General features: G+C 49.4%; 1 protein-coding gene across 3 annotated transcripts; it reads right to left on the reverse strand.

Annotated features, from left to right (window-relative positions):
• On the reverse strand, window positions 1-27,808 carry LOC310699029 (maestro heat-like repeat-containing protein family member 7). 3 transcript variants are annotated; one of them, XM_083520615.1, is made up of 8 exons: window positions 26,705-27,808; window positions 12,168-12,427; window positions 11,808-11,955; window positions 11,328-11,509; window positions 10,375-10,512; window positions 9,957-10,071; window positions 976-1,046; window positions 1-697 (listed from the first exon to the last, which is right to left on the reverse strand). In XM_083520615.1, the coding sequence occupies exons 2-7, from the start codon at window positions 12,314-12,316 to the stop codon at window positions 1,008-1,010; spliced, it is 771 nt and encodes a 256-aa protein (XP_083376741.1). In that variant the 5' UTR covers window positions 12,317-12,427; window positions 26,705-27,808; the 3' UTR covers window positions 1-697; window positions 976-1,007. The 3 variants fall into 3 exon arrangements, with proteins under 3 accessions (XP_083376741.1, XP_083376740.1, XP_083376742.1); XM_083520616.1 differs by having other exon boundaries at window positions 10-28; XM_083520614.1 differs by having other exon boundaries at window positions 1-1,046.
• Between the last annotated feature and the right edge of the window lie 38 nt (window positions 27,809-27,846).

A 27,846-nucleotide genomic window follows, 5' to 3' on the forward strand; every position in this document is an offset into this window, starting at 1 on the left:
GCAGCACGGGCGGTCTAACAGGCAGAGCCTAAGTGACACCAGATAAAGTCGAGCAACATTTATGGACTCAAGCCTGATATTTACCTGAGAAGGTGGTGCCTTGTTTTGAACCCCAGGCTTTTTGTGACCCATGGAAGTTATAGAGCTGCCCCCTTCCCTTATCAGACAACAAATATCATGTATTTCATAAGCATGGTTTTACAGTTAGGCTGTGAGCTCAGTTTCTAAAAAGCACCTCTTGAACGGGTTATTTTGGGATTGATTCAGGTTGGCCCCCAAAGCAGCTCACTTCAATTCAATGATCTCCATCAAGAAGCACCCAGCCACGCATGACCCCTCCTGCCCCTTCTCATCCCAATCTGGCCACAGCAGAAGCTAGGCTGGTGCTTCCATTTGGAACTATGGAGTTCTCCGCTGGTTTCTGGTGGGCCTGGACTCCGCATTCCAACCTCTAGGGCTGGGCATGGCCCTCCCAATCTAATTCGCCTCTGCTCTCACAGTCAAGTACATTTTGGTGGGAAAGGGAAGGAAGGAGAATGAGCTGGTTGGAATCATGCTGAACCAAACACATCCTAAGCTGGGTCTGAACTGCAGGAGGGTTTGGACTTGGCTCATGAAGAGCATGAGATGAGGCTTGAAACTGGAGAAATCTCTTCCGTTCAAAGACTTAGTGGCCTCAATAAATAAATGAAAACAGCTTATTTGGATGAGCAAAGGATTATTATTATTATTATTATTATTATTATTATTATTATTATTAGTCTCCCCACCCCGATACATAGCGGAACAAAGAGAAAAGAAGATATATAATAAACCAGCAGACACACAAAAATCAATCTTTAAAGCGGGCAAAAATAAATACATATGAACTTATACCAGCTTTAAGGTGTTTCCAATAGTACATATAAAAATGTAATTTTAAGAAAAATCTTAGCCTTCCAAAGGTGAAGACTTGTCCATCCATTAACGGAATACCTGTATGATTGCTGCCTGCAGTAACTTGCGCACTAGGTCATGGAAGTGTCCGTATCGGAGTCAGACATCCCCTAAGTTGGAGCAAAGCCACTGTAAGTGCATCTTTTATTATGTATGCATTCATCTTCTATCAAAAAACATTGTCCATATATATTAGACATGATAGCAGTGAATGCAGCTGAAGTTGTACAATTAAATAAAAAATGTGTAAATGCTAAAGAACATTTGACAGTTAAATTGCGAGGAATAAAGAAACCATAAGAAACATTAGAAATAATTGCTTTTTATATCGGTCCTCGAGGTTTTGCTGAACATGATTAGAAGGGACCAGCTGGTTAAAGGGGTACAGGTCGGAGTTAAACATTACAAACTGAGAGCATTCGCAGATGACTTGGTACTTACATTACAAGAGCCAGACACTAGTACTAAAAGAGTCTTAGAATTAATTCAAGAGTTTGGTCAAGTCGCAGGATTTAAACTGAATAAATTAAAGACTAAGGTATTAGAGAAAAATTTAACAGTTACTGAAAGGGAGAGGTTCCAGAATGAAACGGGTTTAACTGTGGTTAAGAAAGTGAAATACTTGGGGATTAACATGACAGCTAAAAATGTGAATTTATTTAAAGACAATTATGAGAAATGCTGGACGGAAGTAAAAAAGGATCTAGAAATATGGTCAAATTTGAAGCTTTCACTGTTGGGCCATATTGCTGTGATCAAAATGAATGTATTGCCTAGAATGTTGTTTTTGTTTCAAACATTGCAAATCGTGGACAAGATGGATTGTTTCAAGAAGTGGCAGAAAGATATCTCGAAATTTGTCTGGCAGGGAAAGAAACCCAGAATAAAACTTAAGATTTTAACTGATGCAAAAGAAAGAGGGGGATTTGCCCTGCCGGACTTTAAACTTTACTATGAATCAGCAGCTTTCTGCTGGTTGAAAGACTGGCTGCTTCTTGAGAACACAGACATTTTGGATTTAGAAGGTTTTAACAATATTTTTGGGTGGCATGCATATTTATGGTATGACAAGGTTAAAGCTCACAAAGCTTTTAAAAATCATATTGTCAGGAAAGCATTATATAATGTCTGGATTAGATATAAAGACCTGTTGGAAAATAAAACCCCAAGGTGGTTGTCGCCAATGGAAGCTAAGGCTGTGAAAAAACTCAATATGGATGCCAAAAGGCCCGAAATATTGGGAAATTTTGGAACAAGAGGGGGATAAATTTAAATTGCAGAGTTTTGAGAAATTAAAAGACAAAGTGAGAGACTGGCTCCATTATTACCAAATAATGGAGGTTTTTAAGTTGGACAGGAAAATTGGCTTCCAGGTGGAAAAATCAAGATTAGAAACAGAACTGATAGAACCCAATACTAAGAACTTGTCAGGAATGTATAACTTGCTGTTGAAATGGAATACACAAGATGAAACAGTGAAATCAGCTATGATAAAGTGGGCACAGGATATTGGTCATAACATTATTGTCAGAGCTGCTTGAAGATCCTAGCTCACAGAGGATCACGCTAGCCAGCGGTCATTAAGTAAAAGTCTTTATTGAATTACAGTTTCCATTCTCACGCTGCTGCGCGCAACTCTACGCCTAGTGGCTAGGTCGGCGAAGCTCCGTCTGAGTCTCCGCCCTGTGTGCACCAACTTAATATCCTAGCCTTGCTCCACCTTTTCCTCCTGACTGTCCTCCTCTGGGTCCCTCTACCCCCCGGGGCTTCTTCCTTCCGGGATTCTTCTGACGCTGACCCAGACCCTCCTGCCTCCTTGCGCCGGGCTTTAGGACCGGGCTCCCTTTCGGGGCTGCTTACTGCGCCGCCTTCCTCTGCATTTGAACTTGGCGCGCGCGCCCAACCTTCCACTTTCCTCTCAACCGTTTCTTCGCTCCCCGATGGAGGTGTGGCCACTCCCGACTCATGTCCTCCCTCCTGTGGAGGTGTGGCCACTCCTGACTCATGTCCTCCCTCCTGTGGTGAGCTGCCAGCGCTTCCCCCCTGGCTCCCTTCCTCTTCCCTGCTTCCTGGCGGTGACGCTGGTCCCGATTTCCAGCTGCTCCCCCCTGAGTCCTCTCTGGCTCTGTCTTCCTGGGGTGCCCCCCTAGACTCCCCCCTTGCCCTCGCCACTGGTGCTCCTTTCTGTGAATCCTCTGATTCACTGGAAAGGCTAGGAGATCTCGGGTCGTCGTCATCACTCATCTTTTCTTCTGCCTCCTCCCCTTCACTCTCTGTTTCCTCCCTTGCCCGTGCTTCTGCTCCTAAACCCCTGACATCCATCCCCCCCTCGAAGCCCCCCATTCCCCCCTCCCCTCCTTCCGGTGCTGGAGCTGGGGGCTGCTGTTGCAAAGGGACGAACGTCGGATATCGGTCGCTTCCCGTGTCAGGCCTCCATCTGAAGTCTCCCGGGTCTTCCTCCCTGCTCTCGTCGACGACAGTCACCTCCGCTTCCATCTCTGTGCCGCCGTGCTCGAAACCAGGGTCGTCCCCGAAAACGTCCATGTCCGTCTCTCCCTCACTTCCTCCTGTCGGTGTTGCTCGTCCCGGGCCTTCCAGCCATCGTCTGCGCCACTGCTCCTCTGGTCTATCGTCCCACCAATACGAGGGTTCTGATGCAGATCCCGAGGGTGACCCCTCCGGGGAACGGACGTCTCGTGTCGGTTCCTCGTCTGAGTCGAACCCCCGGAACGTGCTGGCCGAAAGCGTGGGCGTGAAAAGCCAGTCGTCGAAAAAGTCTGCTGGCATAGGTCTATGTGGGAAGAGGGCATGAAACTCGTCTTTGAGCAGAGGTTCGTCTAAGGCGTAGCCCGGCACCCAGCTGTTCGCACTGGCCGGGGTGCCCTCCTTGGCGAGAAAGTATTCTACCCCCTCTTCCCCCCATCTGGAGTCCAAAATCTCCGTGACTTCGTTGATGCGCTCCTTCTGTGCCACTCCCGCGTGCCCTGTTCTGTCTCTGGCCGGACTCGGCGCCGTTCCGGGTTCCTGGAACCTGTGCGGTGCCTTGTAGGGAGTGAGCACCGATCTGTGGAATACCGGATGCATTCTGGAACCCTCCGGAAGTGCCAGTCTGAAAGCTACCGGGTTGACCTGCTCTTCGACTTGGTAGGGCCCCAGTTGTTTATGCCCTAGTTTCTTCTTGGCCAACGACCTGGCCGGCACTGCGTGGGCTGCTAACCAAACCCAGTCTCCCACGTGGAGCTCTTCTCCAACCCTCCTGTGCTTGTCTGCTTGTACCTTGTATGCGTGCTTGGCCAGCTCCAGGTGGCGCCTCAGCTGATCGTGGACTTCCTGCAGCTCCGACGCGAACGCATCTGCTGTCTGCGGCTCCCCCTCCCCCATTCTTTCCAGTCCCGGGAAGGTTCTGGGGTGCCTCCCGTTGTTGGCGAAGAACGGCGTGACCCCCGTGGACACGTGCTTCGTGTTGTTGTAGGCGAACTCGGCCAGCGGCAGGTAATCCACCCACGTCGCAGGCTGTTGATTTGCATAACATCTCAGGTACTGCTGCATGATGGCATTGACCCGCTCTGCTTGCCCGTTGGTCTGCGGGTGTCTCGCCGACGCCAGGTTGATCTTGACGTTCAGGAAGCCCATCAGCTTCTGCCAGAAATTCGAGATGAACTGCCGCCCCCGGTCGGACAGAATAGACCGTGGCAGACCGTGAACCTTGAACACGTGGTCTATGAACAGTTTGGCGGTTTGCTCCGCCGTGGCCACCTTAGCACACGGAATGAAATGCGCCATCTTGGAAAACAGGTCCACCACCACCAGCACTGCCGTCTTGCCCCTTGAGCTGGGCAGATCCGTGACAAAGTCCAGGGCCACCCTTTCCCAAGGTTCGACCGGAGTTTGCAGCGGTTCCAACAGTCCGGCCGGCGGTTTGTGCACTGGTTTGGCCCTCTGGCAGGTGTCACACCTCGCCACGTAGTCTGCGACCTCCCCTCTCATTCCAGGCCACCAGAAATCCCTGGCTACTAATTCCACCGTCTTCTCCTTGCCAAAGTGCCCGGCCGTGGGCGCGTCGTGCAGCTGCTGCAGCACCTTGGCTCGAAGTTCGTCTCCCGGCACGTAGATGGCCCCTTTACGGATGAGCAATCCATCTCTTAGCTGGAAACCGTCGGCCGCTGCCTTGCCCCTTTGCACCTCTGCCATCTTTGCTTGTGCGAAGGAGTCCCCCTGCAACGCTCGTCGCACCGCCTCTAGGTCCACGGTCGCCGCGGCGCACGCCCACACTGTTGGTGCGAAGATGTGCATGGCGGCCGCTGGTGTTGCGTCCTCCAGATACTGTGGCTTACGGGAGAGAGCGTCTGCCATGATGTTGGTGTCCCCCGGGACATACTCTATTCGGAAGTCGAAGTTTGCAAAGAACTCAGCCCAACGTATCTGCCTCTGGTTCAGGAACTGTGCCGTGCGCCAGTGCTCTAGATTCTTGTGGTCCGTGCAAACCTGCACCGTGTGCTTGGCGCCGATCAGAAAGTGCCTCCACGCCTTGAACGCTGCGTGAATGGCCAGCAACTCCCTGTCCCAGATGGTGTAGTTCTGTTCGGACTTGCTGAGCTTCCTGGAGTAAAACGCTCCCGGTCGCCACACCCCCTGCGGGTCTTTCTGCAGCAGGACCGCCCCCACGGCTCTGTCCGAGGCGTCTGTCTCCACCCTCATCGGCTTGCTGGGGTTGACATGAAGCAGCTGCTCTTCCGACGCGAAGAGACGCTTGAGTGCCTGAAAGGACTGCTCCGCCTGCTCTGTCCAAACGAACTTCTTTTTCTTGGAGCTAAGCGTGTCAGTGATGGCCGCTGTCTGCATAGCGAAGCCCTTGATAAACTTGCGATAGAAGTTCGCAAAGCCGACAAACCGTTGGACCTCCTTCCGGTTGCGCGGACTCTTCCAATCCAACACCGCTCGAACCTTGGCGCTGTCCATGGCGAGCCCCTTGTCAGACAGCTTGTAGCCCAGAAAATCCACCTCCGGCACGTCAAATTGGCACTTCTCCAGCTTGGCGTAGAGCCTATGTTGCTTTAGCCTGCTCAGCACTTCCTTGACGTGTCCGTCATGCTCCTGCCGCGACTCCGAAAAGATCAGGATGTCATCTAAGAAACAGACGCACGTCTTGTAGAGAAGTCCTGCCAACACGTGATGCATAAACGCTTGAAAAACGTGGGAGCCATTTTGCAAGCCAAAAGGCATAACTCTATATTCGTAGGTCCCCAGTGGCGTGAACATGGCTGTCTTCCACTCATCTCCTTCCCGCATGCGAATGAGGTTGTACGCCCCCCGCAGGTCCAGCTTGGTGAACACTCTGCCCTTCCGTACCTTTGCGAGGAGGTCGTCAATACGGGGCATGGGGAAGTCCGATGGCCTAGTCAGACTGTTCAAAATCCTGTAATCCACTACCAGTCTTTTTTGGGGCGTGTCCCGCTTCTTAACAAAGAATACGGGACTGCCCCCCACTGCCCTGGACTCCCGGATGAAGCCGCGTTGCAAATTATGATCAATGAACGCCTTGAGTTCTTGCAGTTCGTCCTCTGACATGGAATACAGTTTCCCTTTAGGCAGCGCCGCCCCCGGCAGCAGGTCAATTTTGCAGTCATATGGTCTGTGAGGGGGTAGCCTGTCTGCCTCCTTCTCGCAGAAAACTTCCAAAAATTCAGCGTACTTGTGGGGAATCGCTTGCAGCGTGCCTAGCAGCAGCTGTGACTCCTCTTCCTCTCCTTCCTGCCTGGGCACGATGCAGTGTTCAGCACAAAAAGAAGAGCCGAAGGTCAGCTGCCTCTGGTACCAAGCCATCGCTGGGCTGTGCTTGTCCAGCCAACTCATGCCCAATACAATGGGCGTGTCAGATAGTTGAGTGACGTTGAAGCTGATGATTTCTCTGTGATTCCCAAGTCGCATCACCATTGGTGGCGTCTGCTTCACCACTTGCCCCCCGAGCAGCTCCCTGCCATCCACCGTGACAACCTGCAGGGGCAGTGTGGCCGGCAGCAACTGCACAGCGTGCCTGTCGACAAAGTCCTGCCCTATAAAGTCCGCATTGCTGCCTGAGTCAATGGTGATTGGTACGTCCATGGTGATTCCATTGGGCAGCTGGAGAGACGCTGTGAGCCTCACTACTGGTTTGGGCGGGAGGGGGTTCACGGGCTGTAAAATCTCTGGGGACTGCGTCACTAACACGTCTGGCTGGGCCCCAGTGCCTCTTCCTCCAGCCAGACAGCCTCGTTTCCCTGCTGTGGTCCTCCTTGCTGTGTTGCTGCAGTCACCATTGCTGAGGCTGCAGTGAACTTGTGGGGCCTCTGGGGACACTCTTTCGCCATATGCCCTGGCTCCTCACAGACGTAACACTTCCTGTTCCCTCTAGGAGGCTTCGCTTTCACTGCTGCCGGTGCTAGGGCTCTGGCTGCTGACTGAGCCCTTGCACCTCCCACCTCCATAGGTTCGGCTCCTCCTCCTGGCGGAGGCGTGGATTGCGCCCGCGCTGCTTCCCTGGGAAAGAAGGAGGGGCCCCCGGCTGGTTCGCGCCCTCCACGCCCTTCGTCCCTGTTCCACGGACGTCCTTCCAGCCTCACCCCCACTGCCAGTGCCCTCTGCACGACCTCCTGGGTGGTTCGGGGTCTCTCCCCCCTCGCTATCTCATCTTTAATCGAGTTGTGCAGCCCCTCCCAAAAGAGGTCTCTTACAGGAGCCGAATCTCTGTCCCATTCCAGGGCACTGACCAAGGCGAAAAAGCGGGCATGATACTGCCTGACGCTGGCCCTCCCTTGTCTCAGCCCATGCACCTCCTTCCGTGCAAGATCCACGTCAATACTTGATAAAAAACACCCATCCATTGCTTTAATAAAGGCATCTGCATTCTGTAGCGCCGGATCCTTATCTCTCCATAAATTGCGTAGCCATGCTCTCGCATCCCCATGCAGATGGGACATGATGAACCCCACTCTCTCTTGTTCATCTCTAAAGTCTTTATGCAGCAGTTGCAGTGCGCACAGTACGTCGGCTCTAAAGTTGGGATACTGTTGCAGGTTCCCATCGAAGTGAGAGACCAGCCCGCCTGTCCGTCTCGCCAACCCAATTCCCTCCTGCCGGGGTGTCTGCTTTGTCAGCACGTCTAACCTGACCTGGAGATCCCTGCAGGCTGCGGCTGCCTCCTCCTCTCTCTTCCTGGATGCGAGAGCCTCGGCGTTCAGTTGTGCCACCGCGTTTCTGAGTTCCTCTATCTGCTGCTCAGCCGTCATGTCGTCTGCCGTTCGTGAGCTCGCTAGTAGGCACCTGTGTCTCTCCCCTCCTCGAGGCTGTAGATGCCCCACAAGTGGAGACGGAGCTTACTGTCAGAGCTGCTTGAAGATCCTAGCTCACAGAGGATCACGCTAGCCAGCGGTCATTAAGTAAAAGTCTTTATTGAATTACAGTTTCCATTCTCACGCTGCTGCGCGCAACTCTACGCCTAGTGGCTAGGTCGGCGAAGCTCCGTCTGAGTCTCCGCCCTGTGTGCACCAACTTAATATCCTAGCCTTGCTCCACCTTTTCCTCCTGACTGTCCTCCTCTGGGTCCCTCTACCCCCCGGGGCTTCTTCCTTCCGGGATTCTTCTGACGCTGACCCAGACCCTCCTGCCTCCTTGCGCCGGGCTTTAGGACCGGGCTCCCTTTCGGGGCTGCTTACTGCGCCGCCTTCCTCTGCATTTGAACTTGGCGCGCGCGCCCAACCTTCCACTTTCCTCTCAACCGTTTCTTCGCTCCCCGATGGAGGTGTGGCCACTCCCGACTCATGTCCTCCCTCCTGTGGAGGTGTGGCCACTCCTGACTCATGTCCTCCCTCCTGTGGTGAGCTGCCAGCGCTTCCCCCCTGGCTCCCTTCCTCTTCCCTGCTTCCTGGCGGTGACGCTGGTCCCGATTTCCAGCTGCTCCCCCCTGAGTCCTCTCTGGCTCTGTCTTCCTGGGGTGCCCCCCTAGACTCCCCCCTTGCCCTCGCCACTGGTGCTCCTTTCTGTGAATCCTCTGATTCACTGGAAAGGCTAGGAGATCTCGGGTCGTCGTCATCACTCATCTTTTCTTCTGCCTCCTCCCCTTCACTCTCTGTTTCCTCCCTTGCCCGTGCTTCTGCTCCTAAACCCCTGACAATTATGTTTGCTGACTGGGAATAGTTGTGGAACACCGGTATGAAATTTATGGCATGTAATGCCTTAAAGGAAAATATTATGAAAATGATTTATAGGTGGTACATGACCCCAGTCAAGCTTGCAAAAAATTACCACTTGCCTGATAATAAATGTTGGAAATGTAAAGAAACTAAAGGTACTTTTTTCACCTTTGGTGGACGTGCCCAAGGATTAAGGCTTTCTGGGAAATGATATATAATGAAATGAAAAAGGTATTTAAATATACCTTCCTTAAGAAACCAGAGGCCTTTCTCCTGGGCATTGTTGGCCAATTGGTGCCAAAGAAAGATAGAACATTCTTTATGTATGCTACAACAGCAGCAAGAATACTCATCGCAAAGTATTGGAAGACACAAGATCTACCCACCTTGGAAGAATGGCAGATGAAGGTGATTGACTATATGGGACTAGCAGAAATGACTAGTAGAATCCGGGACCAGGGGAAAGAGACGGCGGAAGAAGATTGGAAGAAATTTAAGAACTATCTTAAGAAACATTGTAAAATTAATGAGTGCTAGAATGATGTGGTTTTAGAAATTAAATGGAGTACAGCTGTAAAGATTAAGTTAAAAGAAAAGAAAGGTCGACAATTAGATAAAATTAAGGGTGAGGATTTGCTGAACTAAATATTTGAAATAGGAATGCAGAAAGGGGAGGTATGAGGAGGTCGGTGAAGTAAGTTTTAAGAAAATAAGGTTTTGAAATTATACTTGTTCTTTTTTTGTGTTTGTGTGTATTGTTTTGTTTGATATAATTTGTAAAATCTTAATAGATATTTATATATATATATAAAAGAGACATTAGAACAGGCATTCCCTGTTTCCAGTTCTTACCTCAAAGTAAAAGGCCATGCCGATGGCCCTCTTTTTATCGTTTGGACAGCACATATATTCCCGTGCCAAACGGGAAATCCTCTTGTATTCTTCGGGCGAGGAGGTGAATAAGGTCCTGAAACAGAAGAGTAAGAGCAAAGGATTCACAAGCCTGAAGCTGGCAGGAAGAACCGCTCAGTGTTCCTGCACAACCACCACCACCACCAGGTTACTTGAACGCTGAGCAGAGCCTCCCACCTGCATTCGCTCCATAAGACGCACACACATTTCCCCTTACTTTTTAGGAGGGGAAAATTGCGTCTTATAGAGTGAACAATATGGTACATTTTCTGAAATAAATAAGAAGTTTATCCCCATTTCCCCAGAAAGCAGGCCTTGCTCTTCATGCCTCACCTGCCAGTCCTTTTCACCTTCTTACCTTGCCAGAAGACGAATGCCTTTGAAAAAGCTTTCTGGACTTGACAGCATATCCCAGCAGCTTTGCAACCCCAAAGCCTCAGAATCATCTAGGTATTCAAGACGCCCAATCAGTTGTTTCAGGGCCTGCACAGCGATCCTGAGTCAAGTGAAGGAATTAAGAAGATTATATTTTTAAAATTTGTATACTGCCCTTCACCTGTAGATCTCCGAGCAGTTCACAACATAAAAATGAAAGTTAAAAAGCACAAAATACAGAATAAAAACAAGAACCAAAGCAAACCAATAACTCCTCTCCCTCCAACAAACACAGTTGAAAGGGCATAGGAGGTTAATCAGCCAATGGCCTGATTGAAGAGGACCATTTTTGCCTGGCATCTAAAGGCACCAGGCAAGCCCCTCTGGGGAGAGCAACCCACTAATGGGGAGCCACCACAGAAAAGGCCCCTTCTTGTGTGGAGGAGGCACACGTGAAGAGGGGCTTCCGATGATGAGCACAAGGTCTGGGTATGTTCATCTGGGGAGTTTTAGGTCCTTGACATCTTGCAGTCCAACCCCAACCATCACCCCCTGCAGCCTCCCCCATGTTTCCAGCACAAGCGGCAACCTTTTGGCTGTGATGGAGACTTAAGGTTTCATGACACGTGAGTCCCACCACACCCAAATCAGCCCATCGTGCGGGAGAGCCTCCAGCATCCTCTCCCATCCTAGTGTCCTTCAGATGTTTTGGGCTACAACTCCCATCTTCAGCCCAGTTATGCTGGCTGGGGCTGGTGGCAGTTGTGGTCCAAAGCGACTGAAGAGCACAGGGGTTGGGGAAGCCTGGGTCTCCTAGCTGTCTAACCTAAGCAGAACCTCCATGTCCAAATGAAGCCTATCTCTTGGGGGAGGGCTGAGCCTATGGGTCAGAGAGAGAAGGGAGGGCCCCCCCAAATACATTAGCAGGTCCCTCACGTCAGCGGATCGAGATGCGAAGAGGGCTCCGGGATTAGACTTGTCGCCCTCGAACCTCTTCTTCTCGCCTCATGGACAAAACAGATGTGAGTGCTAAGTGCAAACAGCAGGTGGTGGAACTTGCTCTTCAGGATACCTGCAGCCTCAGGGAACGACAGGATATGACACAGAGCGTTGGTAGCCTGGAGGGACAAGGAGAGGAGAACGGCATTCAGCAGAGGTCATCGTCAGATCAAGATCTCAGACTCAGACGCGACTCAGAGCCTCGGTCCATCTCACTCAGTGTTGTCTACACTGACTAGCAGTGGCTGTCCAGGGTTTCAGGCGAGGGACTCCCCGACATGAGATGCTGGGGCCCTTCTGCATACAAAGCAGGTGCTCACAGGATGGACCACTTATTAAGATGCACCCCCCTCCCAGCAAGAAGCCCCCAGCCCCATCCAGCTCCCATTCAAAACAATCCAGGAGAGAGAAACTGACCGCCATTGGCATTTGAGAAGTGCTGCGTCGCCTGGAAGTGACTTCCGCTTTGGGGTCTTCATCCTGCAGCCTTTTCAGTAGGGGTCTCAGCAGCTTGCCGCTTGTATACAGATTGGCAACCAACGCCTTCCATATTTGTGCGGCACTTCTGCAATTTTTCAAAACAGAATTTTTCATTTTTCCTTTTCTTAAAAAAAGTCAGGCCTTTGATATTTTATTTATATTGCACATACATTAGCAAAGAAAGAAACCACAACTTGGAGCACAATTTTTTGCAAGTACGAAATTCAATATAAATAAATATAAATTAAGAAACCCCTTAAATCTAGCCCTCCCCATTTTCACATCACAAAAACTTACTCATCACACTCCATCGAGCAGTCCAACAGGCTGTCTACGACCGGCTGCAGGCGCTTGGTGGCTAGGCTGACAATAGCCGAAAGCGTCTGTTCCTTAGTGTGGGTGTCGAGGACCTGGGGGAGATGGTAGTAAATCTCCTTCACAACCATAGGCAGCTGGAAGAAGATAAAAGAAGACCAGGATGAGAAAGTGTGGTGAACCTGTTTCTATTTTGCTTAATGTATGTAGGGTTTGGTGTCAGCGTTACTCGTGCCGGTTCTCTGCTGTTCACTTGTGTTTTTTTATAATAATTTTTATTGATTTACAACACAGATATACAATTTTATCCAATTTTTAACAAATAAATTCTCTCTTTTTGGACTTCCTTCAGCTTCTCTGACAATCATCCATCATTACCTCTTAATTACGCATTCCTTCTCCTTAGTATTGTCTTTAGTCTTCCCTCCCACTTCTATTATTTTTTATAACAATACATCTCAAATTTCACAGTGCTTCTTGAAATACAGTGGTGCCTCGCAAGACGAAATTAATCCGTTCCGCGAGTCTCTTCGTCTTGCGGTTTTTTTGTCTTGCGAAGCACGGCTATTAGCGGCTTAGCGGCTATTAGCGGCTTAGCGGCTTTAAGAAAAAGGAAACAAACTCGCAAGAACTCGCAAGACGTTTCGTCTTGCAAAGCAAGCCCATAGGGAAATTCGTCTTGCGGAACGACTCAAAAAACGGAAAACTCTTTCATCTAGCGAGTTTTTCGTCTTGCGAGGCATTCGTCTTGCGGGGCACCACTGTATCACTAACGTTGTTTGCACATCACATGTATTTTTCAGATATTCTACAAATTTTCCCCAGTCTTCGATGAACTTTTGGTCCTTAAGATATCTAATTTCCCCAGTTAGCTTGTCCAATTCTGCATGGTCTGTCAGTTTCAGTCTCCAATCTTCAATCGTCAGCATTTCCTCTTGTTTCCATTTCTGGGCCAGTAAAATCCTTGCAGCTGTAACTGCATATTGGAAGAGTTTACAGTCAGAGAATCATAGAATCATAGAATCATAGAATCATAGAGTTGGAAGAGACCCCAAGGGCCATCGAGTCCAACCCCCTGCCAAGCAGGAAACACCATCAGAGCACTCCTGACATATGGTTGTCAAGCCTCTGCTTAAAGACCTCCAAAGTAGGAGACTCCACCACACTCCTGGGCAGCAAATTCCACTGTCGAACAGCTCTTACTGTCAGGAAGTTCTTCCTAATGTTTAGGTGGAATCTTCTTTCTTGTAGTTTGGATCCATTGCTCTGTGTATGCTTGTCTGGAGCAGCAGAAAACAACCTTTCTCCCTCCTCTATGTGACATCCTTTTATATATTTGAACATGGCTATCATATCACCCCTTAACCTCCTCTTCTCCAGGCTAAACATGCCCAGCTCCCTTAGCCGTTCCTCATAAGGCATCGTTTCCAGGCCTTTGACCATTTTGGTTGCCCTCCTCTGGACACGTTCCAGTTTGTCAGTGTCCTTCTTGAACTGTGGTGCCCAGAACTGGACACAGTACTCCAGGTGAGGTCTGACCAGAGCAGAATACAGTGGCACTATTACTTCCCTTGATCTAGATGCTATACTCCTATTGATGCAGCCCAGAATTGCATTGGCTGTTTTAGCTGCCGCGTCACACTGTTGGCTCATGTCAAGTTTGTGGTCAACCAAGACTCCTAGATCCTTTTCACATGTACTGCTCTCAAGCCAGGTGTCACCCATCTTGTATTTGTGCCTCTCATTTTTTTTGCCCAAGTGCAATACTTTACATTTCTCCCTGTTAAAATTCATCTTGTTTGTTTTGGCCCAGTTCTCTAATCTGTCACGGTCGTTTTGAAGTGTGATCCTGTCCTCTGGGGTGTTAGCCACCCCCCTCCCAGTTTGGTGTCATCTGCAAATTTGATCAGGATGCCCTTGAGTCCATCATCCAAGTCGTTGATAAAGATGTTGAATAAGACCGGGCCCAAGACAGAACCCTGTGGCACCCCACTAGTCACTCTTCTCCAGGATGAAGAGGAACCATTGATGAGCACCCTTTGGGTTCGGTCAGTCAGCCAGTTACAAATCCACTGAGTGGTAGCATAGTCAAGACTGCATTTTACCAGCTTCTTTACAAGAATATCATGGGGCACCTTGTCAAATGCCTTGCTGAAATCAAGGTAGGCTACATCCACTGCGTTCCCTTCATCTACCAGGCTTGTAATTCTGTCAAAAAACGAGATCAGGTTAGTCTGACATGACTTATTTTTCAGAAATCCATGCTGACTATTGGTGATCACAGCATTCCTTTCTAGGTGCTCACAGACTGTTTGCTTAATGATCTGCTCCAGAATCTTCCCTGGTATTGATGTCAGACTGACTGGGCGGTAATTATTTGGGTCCTCTCTTTTCCCCTTTTTGAAAATAGGGACAACATTTGCCCTCCTCCAGTCTGCCGGGACTTCACCTGTTCTCCAGGAATTCTCAAAGATGACTGCCAGTGGTTCTGAGATCACATCTGCCAGTTCTTTTAATACTCTTGGATGCAGTTCATCTGGCCCTGGAGACTTGAATACATCTAAACTAGCCAAGTATTCTTGTACTATCTCCTTAGTTATTCTGGGCTGTGTTTCCTCTGCTGAATCATTTGCTCCAAATTCTTCAGGTCGGGCATTGTTTTCTTTATCGGAGAAGACTGAGGCAAAGAAGGCATTGAGGAGTTCAGCCCTTTCTGTGTCCCCTGTTTGCATTTCACCATCTTCTCCTCTGAGTGACCCCACTGTTTCTTTGTTCTTCCTTTTGCTACGAACATATCCATAAAAGCCTTTTTTGTTGCTTTTAACCTCTCTAGCAAGCCTGAGTTCATTCTGTGCTTTAGCTTTTCTGACTTTGTGTCTACATGTGCTGGCTATTTGTATGAATTCCTCTTTGGTGGTTTCCCCCCTTTTCCATTTTTTGTACACATCCTTTTTTAATCTTAACTCTGTTAAAAGTTCTTTAGATAGCCACCCTGGCTTCTTTAAGCACCTTCCATGTTTCCGTCTCACTGGTATTGCCTGACGTTGTGCTTTTACTATCTCCCTCTTAACAAACTCCCAGCCATCATGAACTCCCTTTCCTTTTAGTATTACTGTCCATGGGATCTCACCCAGCACTTCCCTAAGTTTTATGAAGTCGGCTTTCTTAAAGTCAAGAAAGTGAGTCCTAGTATGCTTGGCTGCTCCTTTCCTCTGTATAGTAAACTTCAGAAGAGCATGATCACTCGCGCCTAATGATCCTTCCACTTCTACCCCACTAACCAGGTCATCAACATTGGTTAGGACCAGATCTAAAATGGCTGTTCCTCTTGTTGCTTCTCCCACTTTCTGGACAATGAAGTTGTCTGCAAGGCCAGTGAGGAATCTGTTTGACCTTATGCTCTTGGCTGAGTTTGACATCCAACAAATATCCGGGTAATTGAAGTCCCCCATTACTACTATCTCCCTTCCTTTTGCATGCTTGGCCATCTGTTCCAGGAAGGCATCATCTATGTCCTCCGTTTGGCTTGGGGATCTATAGTAAACTCCCACAATGAGGTCACTGTTATTCTTCTCTCCCTTAATTTTGACCCAAATGCTCTCACTTTGGCTTTGAGGTTCTAAATCTTGGATCTCTTCACAGGTATACACATCCCTGACATATAACGCCACTCTTCCTCCTTTCTTGTCTGGTCTGTTTCTCTGAAATAGATTGTATCCCCCCATTATTACATTCCAATTGTGGGACTTATCCCACCAGGTTTCAGTGATGCCTATTATGTCATATTTAGTTTGCTGTACCAAGAGCTCAAGCTCATCTTGTTTATTTCCCATGCTTTGCGCATTAGTGTAGAGACATTGAAGTCCATTAATCATTCCCCCGTGTCTCTTATTTAAGGACTTTTTCCTCCCACCACTAGGTCTGCGTGCTGTTTGCTCCATTTGGTCTATGACATTTGGATGATCATCTTCATCAATTGATAGACTCCTACCTTCAGGAGCACTGTCTCCCTCCCCCCCCCCATTAGTCAGTTTAAAGCCCTCCTGATGAGGTTTCTGAGATTTTTGGCAAAAACATTTCTCCCAACCGTTGTGAGGTGCAGCCCATCGCTTGCCAGAAGTCCATCTTCAAGAAACTGCAGTCCGTGATCTAAGAATCCAAACCGTTCCTGTTTACACCATTTGCGAAGCCAGCTGTTCACTTCCACTATTTTTCCCTCTCTCCCTGGGCCACGTCGTTCAACTGGGAGGACAGATGAGATGACAATTTGTGCATTTAGTTGCTTCAATTTCCTGCCGAGAGCCTCGTAGCCTCTTTTGATCTTCTGGAGGCTATTGCTTGCAGTGTCATTGGTTCCCACATGAACCAAGAGGAAGGGGTATTTGTCAGTCTTTTCTTCTTATCTCGTTTCCTGTAATCCCTAAAAGAAAAGCCTCTGGTTTCTTTACAAAACGTATATTTTAACATCTTTTTCAATTCATTATATATACTCTCCCAGAAACTTTTCACTTTCTTACAATCCCACCACATATGATAAAACGTTCCTTCTTTTTCTTTACATTTCCAACACTTATTACACGTCTTAAACATTTTTGCCAATTTTACTGGTGTTATATACCATCTATAAAACATTTTCATCACATTTTCCTTTAACGCCGTTGTCAGGGGTTTAGGAGCAGAGGCAAGGGCAAGGGAGGAAACAGAGAGCGAAGGGGAGGAGGCAGAAGAAAAGATGAGTGATGACGACGACCCGAGATCTCCGAGTCTTTCCAGTGAATCAGAGGATTCACAGAAAGGAGCACCAGTGGCCAGGGCAAGGGGGGAGTCTAGGGGGGCACCCCAGGAAGATAGAGCCAGAGGGGACTCAGAGGAGAGCAGTTGGAAATCGGGACCAGCGTCACCGCCAGAGAGCAGGGAAGAGGAAAGGAGCCAGGGGGCAAGCGCTGGCAGCTCACCACAGGAGGGAGGGCACGAGTCAGGAGTGGCCACACCTCCATCGGGGAGCGAAGAAACGGTTAAGCGGAAAGTGGAAGGTTGGGCGCGCGCGCCAAGTTCAAATGCAGAGGAAGGTGGCGCAGTAAGCAGCCCGGAAAGGGAGCCAGGTCCTAAAGCCCGGCGCAAGGAGACAGGAGGGTCCGGGGGGTCAGCGTCAGAAGAATCCCGGAAGGAAGAGACCCCGGGGGGTAGAGGGACCCAGAGGAGGACAGTCAGGCGGAAAAGGTGGAGCCGGGCTAGGATATTAAGTTGGTGCACACGGGGCGGAGACTCAGACGGAGCCTCGCCGATCTAGCTACTAGACGTAGAGTTGCGCGCAGCAGCGTGAGAATGGAAACTGTAACTCAATAAAGACTTTTACTTAATGATCGCTGGCTAGCGTGATCCTCTGTGAGCTAGGATCTTCAAGCAGCTCTGACAGTAGGCTCCGTCTCACAATTGTGGGCATCTACAGCCTCGAGGAGGGGAGAGAAGCAGGTGCCTACTAGCGAGCTCACGAACGGCAGACGACATGACGGCTGAGCAGCAGATAGAGGAACTCAGAAAAGCAGTGTCGCAACTGAATGCCGAGGCTCTCGCATCCAGGAAGAGAGAGGAGGAGGCAGCTGCCGCCTGCAGGGATCTCCAGGTCAGGTTAGACGTGCTGACAAAGCAGACACCCAGGCAGGAGGGAATTGGGTTGGCGAGACGAACAGGCGGTCTGGTCTCTCACTTCGATGGGAACCTGCAACAGTATCCCAACTTTAGAGCAGACGTACTGTGCGCACTGCAACTGCTGAATAAAGACTTTAGAGATGAGCAAGAGAAAGTGGGATTCATCATGTCCCATTTGCATGGGGATGCTAAAGCATGGCTGCGCAATTTATGGAGAGATAAGGATCCGGCGCTCCAAAATGCGGATGCCTTTATTAAAGCGATGGATGGGTGTTTTTTATCAAGCATTGACGTGGATCTTGCCCGGAAGGAGGTGCATGGACTAAGGCAAGGGAGGGCCAGCGTGAGGCAGTACCATGCCCGCTTTTTCGCTTTGGTCAGTGCCCTGGAATGGGACAGAGATTCGGCCCCTGTAAGAGACCTCTTTTGGGAGGGGCTGCACAGCTCGATTAAAGATGAGATCGCGAGGGGGGAGAGACCCCGGACCACCCAGGAGGTCGTTCAGAGGGCACTGGCAGTGGGGGTGCGGCTGGAAGAACGTCCGTGGAGCAGGGACGAAGGGCGTGGAGGGCGCGAACCAGCCAGGGGCTCCTCCTTCCTTCCCAGAGAAGCAGCGCGTGCGCAATCCACGCCTCCGCCAGGAGGAGGAGTGGAACCTATGGAGGTTGGAGGTGCTAGGGCTCAGTCAGCAACCAGAGCCCTAGCACTGGCAGCAGTGAAAGCGAAGCCTCCTAGAGGGAACAGGAAGTGTTACGTCTGTGAGGAGCCAGGGCATATGGCGAAAGAGTGTCCCCAGAGGCTCCACAAGCTCACTGCAGCCTCAGCAATGGTGACTGCAGCAACGCAGCAAGGAGGACCACAGCAGGGAAACGACGCAGTCTGGCTGGAGGAAGAGGCCCTGGGGCCCAGCCAGACGTGTTAGTGACGCAGTCCCCAGAGATTTTACAGCCCGTGAACCCCCTCCCGCCCAAACCAGTAGTGAGGCTCACCGCATCTCTCCAGCTGCCCAATGGAAGCACCATGGACGTGCCAATCACAGTTGACTCGGGCAGCAATGCGGACTTTATAGGGCAGGACTTTGTCGACAAACACGCTATACAGTTGCTGCCGGCCACACTGCCCCTGCAGGTTGTCACGGTGGATGGCAGGGAGTTGCTAGGGGGGCAAGTGGTGAAGCAGACGCCACCGATGGCGATGCGACTTGGGAATCACAAAGAAATCATCAGCTTCAATGTCACTCAACTATCGGATACGCCCATTGTATTGGGAATGAGTTGGCTGGACAAGCACAGCCCGACGCTGGCTTGGTACCAGAGGCAGCTGATCTTCGGCTCTTCCTTTTGTGCTGAACACTGCATCGTGCCCCGGCAGGAAGGAGAGGAAGAGGAGTCACAGCTGCTGCTAGGCACGCTGCAAGCGATTCCCCACAAGTACGCAGAATTTTTGGAAGTTTTCTGCGAGAAGGAGGCAGACAGGCTACCCCCTCACAGACCATATGACTGCAAAATTGACCTGCTGCCGGGGGCAGCGCTGCCTAAAGGGAAACTGTATTCCATGTCAGAGGACGAACTGCAGGAACTCAAAGAGTTCATAGATCATAATTTGGAGCGCGGTTTCATCCGAGAGTCCAAGGCAGCGGGGGGCAGTCCTGTATTCTTTGTTAAAAAGCGAGACATCCCCCAAAAAAGACTGGTAGTGGACTATCGCATTTTAAACAATGGGACCAAGCCATCGGACTTCCCCATGCCCCGAATCGACGACCTCCTCGCAAAGGTACGCAAGGGAAAAGTGTTCACCAAGTTAGACCTGCGAGGGGCGTACAACCTCATTCGCATGCGGGAGGGAGATGAGTGGAAGACAGCCATGTTCACGCCACTGGGTACCTACGAATATAGAGTTATGCCTTTTGGATTGCAAAATGGCTCCCACGTTTTTCAAGCTTTCATGCATCACGTGTTGGCGGGACTTCTCTACAAGACGTGCGTCTGTTTCTTAGATGACATCCTGATCTTTTCGGAATCGCAGCAGGAGCATGACGGACACGTCAAGGAAGTGCTGAGCAGGCTAAAGCAACATAGGCTCTACGCCAAGCTGGAGAAGTGCCAATTTGACGTGACGGAGGTGGATTTTCTGGGCTACAAGTTGTCTGACAAGGGGCTCGCCATGGACAGCGCCAAGGTTCGAGCGGTATTGGATTGGAAGAGTCCACGCAACCGGAAAGAGGTCCAACGGTTTGTCGGCTTTGCGAACTTCTATCGCAAGTTTATCAAGGGCTTCGCTATGCAGACGGCGGCCATCACAGACACGCTTAGCTCCAAGAAAAAGAAGTTCGTTTGGACAGAGCAGGCGGAGCAGTCCTTTCAGGCACTCAAGCGTCTCTTCGCGTCGGAAGAGCAGCTGCTTCACGTCAACCCCAGCAGGCCGATGAGGGTGGAGACAGACGCCTCGGACAGAGCCGTGGGGGCGGTCCTGCTGCAAAAGGACCCGCAGGGGGTGTGGCGACCGGGAGCGTTTTACTCCAGGAAGCTCAGCAAGTCCGAGCAGAATTACACCATCTGGGACAGGGAGTTGCTGGCCATTCATGCAGCGTTCAAAGCGTGGAGGCACTTCCTGATCGGCGCCAAGCACACGGTGCAGGTTTGCACGGACCACAAGAATCTGGAGCACTGGCGCACGGCACAGTTCCTAAACCAGAGGCAGATACGTTGGGCTGAGTTCTTTGCGAACTTCGACTTCCACATAGAGTATGTCCCGGGGGACACCAACATCATGGCGGACGCTCTCTCCCGTAAGCCGCAGTATCTGGAGGACGCAACGCCAGCAGCCGCCATGCACATCTTCGCACCAACAGTGTGGGCGTGCGCCGCGGCAACCGTGGACCTGGAGGCGGTGCGACGAGCGTTGCAGGATGACTCCTTCGCGCAAGCGAAGATGGCAGAGGTGCAAAGGGGCAAGGCAGCGGCCGACGGTTTCCAGCTACGAGATGGTTTGCTCATCCGTAAAGGGGCCATCTACGTGCCGGGAGACGACCTTCGCGCCAAGGTGCTGCAGCAGCTGCACGACGCGCCCACTGCCGGGCACTTCGGCAAGGAGAAGACGGTGGAATTAGTAGCCAGGGATTTCTGGTGGCCTGGAATGAGAGGGGAGGTCGCAGACTACGTGGCGAGGTGTGACACCTGCCAGAGGGCCAAGCCAGTGCACAGACCACCGGCCGGACTGTTGGAACCGCTGCAAACTCCGGTCGAACCTTGGGAAAGGGTGGCCCTGGACTTTGTCACGGATCTGCCCAGCTTGAGAGGCAAGACGGCAGTGCTGGTGGTGGTGGACCTGTTTTCCAAGATGGCACATTTCATTCCGTGTGCTAAGGTGGCCACGGCGGAGCAAACCGCCAAACTGTTCATAGACCACGTGTTCAAGGTTCACGGTCTGCCACGGTCTATTCTGTCCGACCGGGGGCGGCAGTTCATCTCGAATTTCTGGCAGAAGCTGATGGGCTTCCTGAACGTCAAGATCAACCTGGCGTCGGCGAGACACCCGCAGACCAACGGGCAAGCGGAGCGGGTCAATGCCATCATGCAGCAGTACCTGAGATGCTATGCCAATCAACAGCCTGCGACGTGGGTGGATTACCTGCCGCTTGCCGAGTTCGCCTACAACAACACGAAGCACGTGTCCACGGGGGTCACGCCGTTCTTCGCCAACAACGGGAGGCACCCCAGAACCTTCCCGGGACTGGAAAGGATGGGGGAGGGGGAGCCGCAGACAGCAGATGCGTTCGCGTCGGAGCTGCAGGAAGTCCACGATCAGCTGAGGCGCCACCTGGAGCTGACCAAGCACGCATACAAGGTACAAGCGGACAAACACAGAAGGGTTGGCGAAGAGCTCCACGTGGGAGACTGGGTCTGGTTAGCAGCCCACGCAGTGCCGGCCAGGTCGTTGGCCAAGAAGAAACTAGGGCATAAACAACTGGGGCCCTACCAAGTCGAAGAGCAGGTCAACCCGGTAGCTTTCAGACTGGCACTTCCAGAGGGTTCCAGAATGCATCCGGTATTCCACAGATCGGTGCTCACTCCCTACAAGGCACCGCACAGGTTCCAGGAACCCGGAACGGCGCCGAGTCCGGTCAGAGACAGAACAGGGCACGCGGGAGTGGCACAGAAGGAGCGCATCAACGAAGTCACGGAGATTTTGGACTCCAGATGGGGGGAAGAGGGGGTAGAATACTTTCTCGCCAAGGAGGGCACCCCGGCCAGTGCGAACAGCTGGGTGCCGGGCTACGCCTTGGACGAACCTCTGCTCAAAGACGAGTTTCATGCCCTCTTCCCACATAGGCCTATGCCAGCAGACTTTTTCGACGACTGGCTTTTCACGCCCACGCTTTCGGCCAGCACGTTCCGGGGGTTCGACTCGGACGAGGACCCGACACGAGACGTCCGTTCCCCGGAGGGGTCACCCTCGGGATCTGCATCAGAACCCTCGTATTGGTGGGACGATAGGCCAGAGGAGCAGTTCCGCAGAAAGTGGCTGGAATGCTCAGGACGAGCAACGCCGCCAGGAGGAAGTGAGGGACGGACATGGACATTTTCGGGGACGACCCTGGTTTCGAGCACGGCGGCACAGAGATGGAAGCGGAGGTGACCGTCGTCGACGAGAGCAGGGGGGAAGACCCGGGAGACTTCAGATGGAGACCCGCCACGGGAAGCGAACGATATCCGACGTTCGTCCCTTTGCAACAGCAGCACCCAGCTCCAGCACCGGAAGGAGGGGAGGGGGGAATGGGGGGCTTCGTGGGAGGGATGGATGTCAGGGGTTTAGGAGCAGAGGCAAGGGCAAGGGAGGAAACAGAGAGCGAAGGGGAGGAGGCAGAAGAAAAGATGAGTGATGACGACGACCCGAGATCTCCGAGTCTTTCCAGTGAATCAGAGGATTCACAGAAAGGAGCACCAGTGGCCAGGGCAAGGGGGGAGTCTAGGGGGGCACCCCAGGAAGATAGAGCCAGAGGGGACTCAGAGGAGAGCAGTTGGAAATCGGGACCAGCGTCACCGCCAGAGAGCAGGGAAGAGGAAAGGAGCCAGGGGGCAAGCGCTGGCAGCTCACCACAGGAGGGAGGGCACGAGTCAGGAGTGGCCACACCTCCATCGGGGAGCGAAGAAACGGTTAAGCGGAAAGTGGAAGGTTGGGCGCGCGCGCCAAGTTCAAATGCAGAGGAAGGTGGCGCAGTAAGCAGCCCGGAAAGGGAGCCAGGTCCTAAAGCCCGGCGCAAGGAGACAGGAGGGTCCGGGGGGTCAGCGTCAGAAGAATCCCGGAAGGAAGAGACCCCGGGGGGTAGAGGGACCCAGAGGAGGACAGTCAGGCGGAAAAGGTGGAGCCGGGCTAGGATATTAAGTTGGTGCACACGGGGCGGAGACTCAGACGGAGCCTCGCCGATCTAGCTACTAGACGTAGAGTTGCGCGCAGCAGCGTGAGAATGGAAACTGTAACTCAATAAAGACTTTTACTTAATGATCGCTGGCTAGCGTGATCCTCTGTGAGCTAGGATCTTCAAGCAGCTCTGACAGCCGTGCATGCAGTAAATTTTAAGTTTTCTTTCCATAGTTTTTCCCAATCATCAAATTGTATATTATAACCGAAATCTCTGGCCCATTGTATCATTACCGATTTCACTTTTTCATCTTTCGTATGCCATTCCAAAAATATCTTATACATTTTTGACAGAATTTTACAATCATTGTTTATTATGTCGATTTGAAACTTAGAATCTTTTTCTGCATAACCACTTTCTTTAAAATCTTTTTTAAACATTTCATTCAACCTGAAAATAGTGCAACCAATCATAATCATATTCTTTAACTTGTTCATATGGTTTTAATTTCCATTTTCCTCCTTCTTTAATTATCAGTTCACCATATGTAATCCATTTACCTCTCATATTAATTTTCTTTACACTCATAACTTCTAACGGAGATAACCAGTGTGGAACTCTTGGTTCTAATAGGTTTTTATACCTATCTCATATTTCTATTAACGCACTCCGGAAGATGTGGTTCCCAAAGCCTTTGTGAATTTTCTTCTTCCCACACCATAAGTACGCGTGCCATCCAAATCTGTTATCAAAGCCTTCTAAGTCCAGTAACTCTTTATTTTCTAATTTTATCCATTCTTTCAACCAGCAAAGACATGCTGCTTCATAATATAACTTCAGGTCTGGCAGGGCAAAGCCTCCTCTTTCCTTCGCATCTGTTAGTAGCTTAAATTTAATTCTCGGCTTTTTGCCCTGCCAGATATACCTTGAGATCACTCTTTGCCACTCTTTAAAAATCGTTACCCCCTTTATTATGGGGATAGTCTGAAACAAAAATAACATCTTTGGAAGGACGCTCATCTTTATCGCAGAAATTCTGCCCCAAAAAGATAGTTTCATTCTACCCCACACCTCCAGATCTTTCCTTATTCCGTTCCAAACCGGTATGTAATTGTTCTGATACAAATCAATGTTTTTAGGAGTTAACCAAATTCCTAAATAGAATCATAGAATCATAGAGTTGGAAGAGACCACAAGGGCCATCGAGTCCAACCCATCGAGTCCAATATTTTACCTTTTTCACACCTCTATCTCTGTTTGTTGTTGCATTATTTCTTTTTTTAAAAAAAAATATTTATTACTTTTCCAACAATTTAAACACTACAAAAACAATACAATACAATACAAAAACACTACCTAACATTGACACATTAAACACATTGAACTAACAAAACAAAACAAAAACAGTAAAATAAATCAAACAATTTCATTATCCCATCTTTCATTCACTTTTTTCCACGACGTCCTCACACCTCCCTTTTTGTATTCCACTTCTGTTAATTGTTTCAGCAATTCCTTTCCATCTTCCTCGGTTTTCTATCCTATAATTATCTTAACACATTCTAACCTTATTTTTTCCTTTAATACTCTATTAATCTATTTATACTTAATTCCTTATATCATTTCTACTAAAGCCATATAACTTCATTCCAACATTTTTCTAACATTCATTAATTTTACAGTATTTCTGTAAATAGTCTTTAAACTTTTTCCAATCTTCTTCCACCAACTCTTCTCCCTGGTCTCGGATTCTGCCAGTCATTTCCGCCAATTCCATATAATCCATCAACTTCATCTGCCATTCTTCCCAGGTGGGTAAATCTTGTGTCTTCCAATACTTCGCGATTGTTGTTGCATTATTTCTATCATACTTTGCTCCATATTTTTTGCAATTATTTTAGTTTTCTTATTTAATTTGAACCCTGCCACTTTCCCAAATTGTTCAATCTCCTCTAATAGTTCTTTTACACTTTCTATTGGTTCTTCAATCGTTATTACCAGATCGTCTGCAAAGGCTTTAACTTTATATTCATTCTGGCCAACTGTTATCCCTTTTATTAATTTGTTTTGTCTAACTGCATTAAGAAAGACCTCCAGGACCATTATAAACAGCAATGGCGAAAGCAGACATCCTTGCCTAGTTCCTTTAGATATTTTAATATCTTCCGTAGTCACATTATTTACAATCAATTTAGCTCTCTGTTCTGTATATATTGCCTTTATCCCATTGAAAAACTCTTTTCCCACCTCCACATACTCCAGATTTTTCAACATAAAGTCCCATGCTATGTTGTCAAAGGCCTTTTCTGCATCCACAAACATAAGTATAGCTTGTTTCTCATTCCTGGCAGTCAGATATTCCAAAATATTAATTATGTTCCTTACATTATCCTTCATCTGTCTACCTGGAATGAAACCTGCTTGATCCTTATGAATAGTTTCTAATAATATCTTTTTCATTCTTCTTGCTAAGATCCCTGCAAAAATTTTGTAGTCTGTATTCAGCAATGAAATAGGCCTATAGTTTTTAACTTGGGTTAAATCCGAGTCCTGTTTTGGGATAAGTGTAATGAATGCTTCTTTCCACGTTTCCGGGATGTCTCTTTCCTTTAAAATATTATTCATAACTTCTTTTAAAGGTATCATCAGAACATCTTTTAACTCTTTATAATAACCTGATGTAAATCCATCTGGCCCTGGGGCCTTTCCCCTCTATTAGGGCATTCAGTTGTTCTTTTTTATCTGCCGGGATCCTTTGCACCTTTTTCCCTTTTAAAAATCTCTCAATTTTCCTCATATTATTCCTTTCTTTATTTTTATATGGTTGTCTGTAAAAGTCCAAGAATCCTTTTCTAATTTCTTTCGGATTATCTATCTCTTCGCCATTCACAATGATTCTGTTAATTGTGTTCTGCTCCTTTCTTTTTTTTATTTGCCACGCAAGCCATTTGCCTGATTTGTTAGCGAATTCAAAGTTTCTCTGTCTTAACTTTTTAATATTCCATTCCACTTCTTTGTTTATTATCATTGCAAATTGTGATTGCAAGGTCTTAATTTCTTGTTTTATTTTGGAGTTATTCGGTTTTCTAATAAATTTTTGTTCATTGTCCATTATCTGCTTTAAAATTTCCTTTCCCCCCTTTTCTCTGTTTTTATTCTTCAATGAATTCTGCTGGATAAAAAAACCTCGCATCACAGCCTTGCTTGCGTCCCATACTACGCTCATCTTTGTACCCTTGTTGCAATTCTCAACAAAGTATTCAGTTAGTTTCTTTTGTGCTTTTCCTACAATTTTCTGGTCATCCAAAAGATAACCCTTAATTTTCCATCTAAATGTTCTTTCTTCAAAGCCTTTTAGTTCCAATTTTATTGGATTATGATCTGAGATTACTTTAGATTGTATTTCAACTTGTAGTATTCTTGGAGTCAGTTCATTCGAAAGCCATATTTGATCTATTCTTGACATTGACTGGTTCGATTCAGAAAACTATGTAAATTGTTTCTCCACTTGTGTTCCTTTGGTGGTGAGAGAGGTTGGGGTTGGCCTAGGGTGTAGTTGTTTGTTTGTGATTGGCTGTGGTGATCTTTGTTTTCGTGTGAGAGTGGGGTGGGTGGGTGTTTTGGATCAGGTTAGCCATATTGATTTGCATGCTGTTGGTGGATTATTGTCATTGTCTTGTTGGGCTGTGTATGTGATAAAGGGGAGCCATACCGGGGTGAAGGCGTCTTCTTCTGTTTGTCCCTGTGTCAGTTTCAGTTTATTGGTTAATTTTTCTAGTAGGGCTGTTTCCCATACTATTTGGTACCATTGGTCCATGCTTACTCCTGACAAGTCTCTCCAGTGTCTGGTTATGGTGTTTCTGGCTGCTGAAAGTAGGTGGGTGTCAGGGGTTCAGGGACAGAGGCACAGGTGAGGGGGGAGACGGAGAGCGATGGGGAAGAATCCCAGGACAGTGAGGAAGAGGATGACAATGACTTGAGGTCTTCCATGAGTCTCTCAAATGAATCGGAGGATTCCCAGAAGGGGGCGCCCCTGGTCAGGCCAAGGGGGGTCACAGGGGGGACTTGCCAGGAGCAGGGAAGCAGCAGGGAAACCCCGAGTGGGAGTGGGAGATCGGGGCCGGCTTCCCAGCAGGAACGGAGTGAAGAGGGTGGAGTTCCCAGTGTGACACACGGAGCAGAGCAGGAAGGAGACAGGGGAAGGAGATCGGGGCAGGACGTCCTGCCGGAAGGGGCGGAGAGTAGTACAGGGAGTAGTGTGAGTGTCAAGAGGAAGGTCAGGGGTAGCGAACGCGCGCCAAGTTCAAATGTGGAGGCGCGCGGAAATGCAGAGAGCCCGGAGGAGGAGCCTGGCCCCAAAGCACGAAGGAGGGGGGAGCAGGCATCTGAGGAATCCGCTTCAGGGGAAAGCAGGAGGGAAGGAACCCAGGGGGGCAGAAAGACCCTGCGGAAAAGGAAAGACAGGAAGAGGTGGACCAGCACAAGCCTCTTAAACTGGTGTAGGGGCGGGACCGATTCAGAGGGGACTTCAAATGTCTAAGGCTAAGAGACGCGGGGCTGCACGCCTCGGTTGTGGAACCAATAATGAACTGCAATAAACATCCTTGTATATAAGAAGATCTTGGCGTTGGTCTTTTGTGAGCTGAGTCC

This window comes from Podarcis liolepis, assembly GCF_965112155.1.
Source record: "Podarcis liolepis genome assembly, contig: HAP1_SCAFFOLD_78, whole genome shotgun sequence".
NCBI classification, from domain to species: Eukaryota; Metazoa; Chordata; class Lepidosauria; order Squamata; family Lacertidae; genus Podarcis; species Podarcis liolepis.

Excerpts from the sequence above, each read along its gene's own strand:
- LOC310699029 (XM_083520615.1), bottom strand. The coding sequence starts at position 12,316 with ATGGTTGTGAAGGAGATTTACTACCATCTCCCCCAGGTCCTCGACACC. Across the intron at positions 10,513-11,327 it reads TCGCATCTCGATCCGCTGAC|GATCGCTGTGCAGGCCCTGA; the intron begins GTGAGGGACCTG and ends CACTTGACTCAG. Across the intron at positions 1,047-9,956 it reads GCATGGCCTTTTACTTTGAG|GGGATGTCTGACTCCGATAC; the intron begins GTAAGAACTGGA and ends GCTCCAACTTAG.